Source organism: Tachysurus fulvidraco, chromosome 9 (genome assembly GCF_022655615.1).
Source record: "Tachysurus fulvidraco isolate hzauxx_2018 chromosome 9, HZAU_PFXX_2.0, whole genome shotgun sequence".
NCBI lineage: Eukaryota > Metazoa > Chordata > Actinopteri > Siluriformes > Bagridae > Tachysurus > Tachysurus fulvidraco.
This window is the reverse complement of record NC_062526.1, coordinates 29,170,940-29,175,939: the sequence shown is the minus strand read 5'-3', so window position 1 is coordinate 29,175,939 and position 5,000 is coordinate 29,170,940. Positions and strand designations below refer to the sequence as shown.

General features: G+C 47.6%; 1 protein-coding gene across 2 annotated transcripts in view; it reads left to right on the top strand.

Annotated features, from left to right (window-relative positions):
• Nucleotides 1–5,000, top strand: part of LOC113661155 — a 16,810-nt gene that overhangs the window by 3,374 nt on the left and 8,436 nt on the right. For both annotated transcript variants that reach the window (XM_047818184.1, XM_047818185.1), the window contains exons 2-8: nucleotides 572–637; nucleotides 1,033–1,156; nucleotides 2,323–2,422; nucleotides 2,773–2,883; nucleotides 3,236–3,352; nucleotides 4,109–4,269; nucleotides 4,448–4,594. In XM_047818184.1, the coding sequence (XP_047674140.1) occupies nucleotides 572–637; nucleotides 1,033–1,156; nucleotides 2,323–2,422; nucleotides 2,773–2,883; nucleotides 3,236–3,352; nucleotides 4,109–4,269; nucleotides 4,448–4,594 (826 nt within the window). The remainder of the gene's footprint in view (nucleotides 1–571; nucleotides 638–1,032; nucleotides 1,157–2,322; nucleotides 2,423–2,772; nucleotides 2,884–3,235; nucleotides 3,353–4,108; nucleotides 4,270–4,447; nucleotides 4,595–5,000) is intronic.

Sequence of the window (5,000 nt, the reverse complement as noted above, 5' to 3'; positions counted from 1 at the left end):
TGTCTGTGTGTGTGTGTCTGTCTGACTGTGTGTGTGTCTGTCTGAGTGTGTGTGTCTGTCTGACTGTGTGTGTGTCTGTCTGTCTGTGTGTCTGTCCGTCTGTCCGTCTGTCCGTCTGTCTGTGTGTCTGTCCGTCTGTCCGTGTGTGTGTCTGTCTGTGTGTCTGTCCGTCTGTCTGTGTGTCTGTCCGTCTGTCCGTGTGTGTGTGTGTGTGTGTGTCTGTCCGTCTGTCTGTGTGTGTGTGTGTGTCTCTCTCTCTTTCTCTCTCTGTGTCTGTCTGTCTGTCTGTGTCTCTCTCTTTCTCTGTGTCTGTGCAAAATTCTTGTGTTTTGAATAATGTTCTGAGCTGCAGTCATTAAAGCGGCGGTGTGTAAAGAGACTTTTACTGTAGATGTGACGGGAAACTCCTGTTTGTCTGCATTGTTTACATTGATGTAAACTCACGAGTTTCTCTAATAGATGTAGTAAATGTTTATGTAACAGTGTCACGATAGCGATGGTGTCTTTATCATTATAAATGCGTTACAGTGAACACACTGTACCATAAACAGGTGTGTGTGTGTGTTTATAGAGGTGAGAGTCAGTCCCTCGCTGCCCCCAGACCGGGTGCTCCGCTCCAGTACCGTCATATTCCCCGGTAAGGCATCATAACCTTTCAGTGCGCGCGTGTGTGCGAGAGCGCGCGCGTGTGTGCGAGAGCGCGCGCGTGTGTGCGAGAGCGCGCGCGTGTGTGCGAGAGCGCGCGCGTGTGTGCGAGAGCGCGCGCGTGTGTGCGAGAGCGCGCGCGTGTGTGCGAGAGCGCGCGCGTGTGTGCGAGAGCGCGCGTGTTTTTTTTTTAATTTCTTTATTTACTCAGTATCGCTGTCTCTAATGTAATGAGGTTCATCATGACTCTGGTGTTTACAGTGTTGCTAAAGTACAGAGTAAAATATTGATGTAAGGATTAATAAACTTTAAGAGAACAAGTCAAAAGTAAAGGATCCCCCCCCTTTCTCTCCCCCCCCCCCTTCTCTCTCCCTCCCTCCCCCCCAGGTGTGTTTGATCAGCTTGGATATGCACTGGTTGTTTTTCCAGCTGAGTTTCAGAGTAAACTGCTGTGTGACGTCACCAAAGAGGAAGTTGTAGAGTTTGTGTTTTACTGTCTCCACCTGCACAGGTACAGACTCTACACCACCCTACTGCCTTGTACAGACTCTACACCACCCTACTGCCTTGTACAGACTCTACACCACCCTACTGCCTTGTACAGACTCTACACCACCCTACTGCCTTGTACAGACTCTACACCACCCTACTGCCTTGTACAGACTCTACACCACCCTACTGCCTTGTACAGACTCTACACCACCCTACTGCCTTGTACAGACTCTACACCACCCTACTGCCTTGTACAGACTCTACACCACCTGACTGCCTTGTACAGACTCTACACCACCTGACTGCCTTGTACAGACTCTACACCACCCTACTGCCTTGTACAGACTCTACACCACCCTACTGCCTTGTACAGACTCTACACCACCCTACTGCCTTGTACAGACTCTACACCACCTGACTGCCTTGTACAGACTCTACACCACCCTACTGCCTTGTACAGACTCTACACCACCTGACTGCCTTGTACAGACTCTACACCACCTGACTGCCTTGTACAGACTCTACACCACCTGACTGCCTTGTACAGACTCTACACCACCTGACTGCCTTGTACAGACTCTACACCACCTGACTGCCTTGTACAGACTCTACACCACCTGACTGCCTTGTACAGACTCTACACCACCTGACTGCCTTGTACAGACTCTACACCACCTGACTGCCTTGTACAGACTCTACACCACCTGACTGCCTGTACAGACTCTACACCACCTGACTGCCTGTACAGACTCTACACCACCTGACTGCCTTGTACAGACTCTACACCACCCTACTGCCTTGTACAGACTCTACACCACCTGACTGCCTTGTACAGACTCTACACCACCTGACTGCCTGTACAGACTCGACTACACCACCCTACTGCCTGGTACAGACACTACACCCCACACCCCCCCGCGCTGCCTGTACAGACTCTACACCCCCCCCCCAACTGCCTGTACAGACTCTACACCCCCCCCCCTACTTCCTGTACAGACTCTACACACCTCCCCCCTACTGCCTGTACAGACTCTACACCCCCCCCCAACTGCCTGTACAGACTCGACACCCCCCCCCCCACTGCCTGTACAGACTCTACACCCCCCCCCCCCCCCAACTGCCTGTACAGACTCTACACCACCCCCCGACTGCCTTGTGTCCTGATGTTTGCTGATGTTCCCTCAGTAAGAGCAGGTCAGAGAGTTTGGTGTCAGTGGTCGCTGATCTGAGAGAAGCTTCACTCACTGTGACGAGACGCATTGCTGAAATCCTCCTCCTGCTGCAGGTAGGGTGGAGATCCGTCTCAGACTGTAGACATGAAGCAGGACGGGAATGTAAATGGGGTAAAGAATAAAAAGAGGGACTAAATGTACACTAATACTCAGAGAGGAAAAGGTGTGTGTGTGTGTGTGTGTGTGTGTGTGTGTGTGTGTGTGTGTGTGTGTGTGTGTGTGCAGATCTGTTCTCAGCTCATAACACACAGGGTTTATTAGGTTAAGTTATTGGAGCTCAGGATGAGATCAGAGCATTGACATATTTACATGATGGTGGTCAGATGCTTGTGGACCTGCTGTGTTTATGGGATCAGTCACTGAGCTGCTGGGTCTGATTTTGTTTGATCTGATGTTCCCTCAGCTCCACCGGCGCACTGTGCACTCCTTCTATGTCGTTCAGCCCAAAAAGCGAGATGTTCAGAAGCTGCTGCAGAAACTCTTGAGTTCGTCCAAATGCTCGCCGGCGGTTAAGGTGCGTCTCTGTCTGATCCACGGCAGGAGAGATCAGACATGTTATTTATTCAGAGTCTGATCTTCCTGCAGTGCTGAATTTATTACACCGACCCTCCATCTCCACAGCTGAAGGTTTCGCTCTTAGTAAAAGTTTCATGTTAGAATTTTTTTATAAGAGGTGCTCGGCGCCACGCGGCGGTGCTCGGCGCCACAGGTCCAGTTGGAGCTTAAGTTTATCATTTTAGCCAAACTGACTAGTACTTTAATGTAACACTGACCGACTGTTAACTAGTTAGCTGTGTATCTTAAGCTGTGTGTGTGTGTGGACATTTTAACACCATGTTCTTGTTTGTTTTTTCCCCGTTTGTCAGTGTGTGTTTCTCAGAGAAGTGTTTGAGCTCAGTAACTACGTGGATCGCAGTCAGCTACCAGCTAATCTAGGAGGATATTTCATCTACAGTCACGAGAGCTGGGTCTCCTTCATCAAAGTGAGCGACTCTTGTAGACGTCGTCCTGCACTCAGTGTTGACCGTGTACTGAACGCAGCACTCTGAAATCCACAGCTGTATGTTAGGCTCTGATGCCTTGTGGTTGCTATAGTAACAGCTCTTGCACAGGGATATTTACAGTACAGACTCTCATTGATGTGGTGAAGGAGTCTCCAGTGTCAGAAGCTTCACCTTTATGTTGTCAGGACTGAGGAACTGCACTTGTGTGTTGATGTTGATCTCTGTGAGGAATCTGGTGTAAAGATATAAATAAATGGTAGCAGATCTGCTGCCTCATCACCCTGGGGTTAGTTCTCTAGAACAATGAAGGGTCTTATTCCATATTTATTAGTGTGTGTGTGTGTTCTTAGACATGTGATGTTTCATGCTGAATACATAATGAAGTGTGTGTGTGTGCGCGCACGCGTGTACAATCTCTAATACAGGGTGAGGTTTGTGTGTCATCCTGAACTTTCATCTCGCTTCCCCTCAGGTCTGAAAATTGAGATGAATGCAGTTTGTTTGTGTGTGTGTGTGTGTGTGTGTGGGCTCACAAACACTTCAGTGACATCATGGTCATTAGCAACTGAAAGACACACACACACACCTGGTTGTGTTTGAATGTTTCATAAGTTTGCCACAAAAATAAGGCTTTTATTACTGTGTGTGTGTGTGTGTGTGTGTGTGTGTGTGTGTGTGTGTGTGTGTGTGTGTGTGTGTGTGTGTGTGTGTGTGTGTGTGTGTGTACATGTGCAGGAGATGGACAGTTTTGTACAGGAGTTTGTGGCTGTGGTCAGGAAGTTGCCAGTGTGTATCAGCGCTTTGCAGGACTTCTCCAAGCTCTCTGTTCCTACTGAGTACGAGTTGCTGGCTGTTTTCTGTTCGACCAATCAGCTGCGACTCGAGCGGCTTCGCAGGTAACATCGGCACTGATCGTGTTATTAAAGTCTTTAGTTATTGGGAAAAAAATAATGTTCTTGTTCTTCTGTGAGGGTTTGGAGTTTAAAGATGATGAATGATTTTGTAAAACTCGTTCCTTTACAAAGTGTGTGTGTGTGTGTGTGTGTGTGTGTGTGTGTGTGTGTGTGTATATAGAGATCTGGGTTTGGATGCCTTGTATAAGAGGTGTAAGTGTGTGCTGGAGAAGTTTCGTGCTCCTGAGCAGGATCCGTGTTTCCAGGCCATGGTGGGGACTGTGCTGTTCACACACACTGCTTTGGAGATGCTGCAGAACTATGACAGGTGTGTATACACACACACACACACACACACACACACACACACACACACACTACTGGTTTTGTTTAATGTTTGTATATCTCTGTTTCTTCCTCATATCATCTCAGGAGTTTTTCCTCACCACAGTCACCTCAGGCTTGCTCATTAGGGATATATTTATATTTAGTATATTAAGTTATTATTTTATAATTAATTTTAAACTTTAAATATATTTTTATTTTTTCTGTTTATATATAAATATTTCTCCCTTCTTTTGTTTCTATACTTCTGTAAAGCCTATTGTTAAAAGCACTATACAAATATATTGTTAACTCCATGTTTTGTGTGTGTGTCTGTGTCTGTGTGTGTGTGTGTGTGTGTCTGTGTGTGTGTCTGTGTGTGTGTGTCTGTGTGTGTGTGTGTGTGTGTG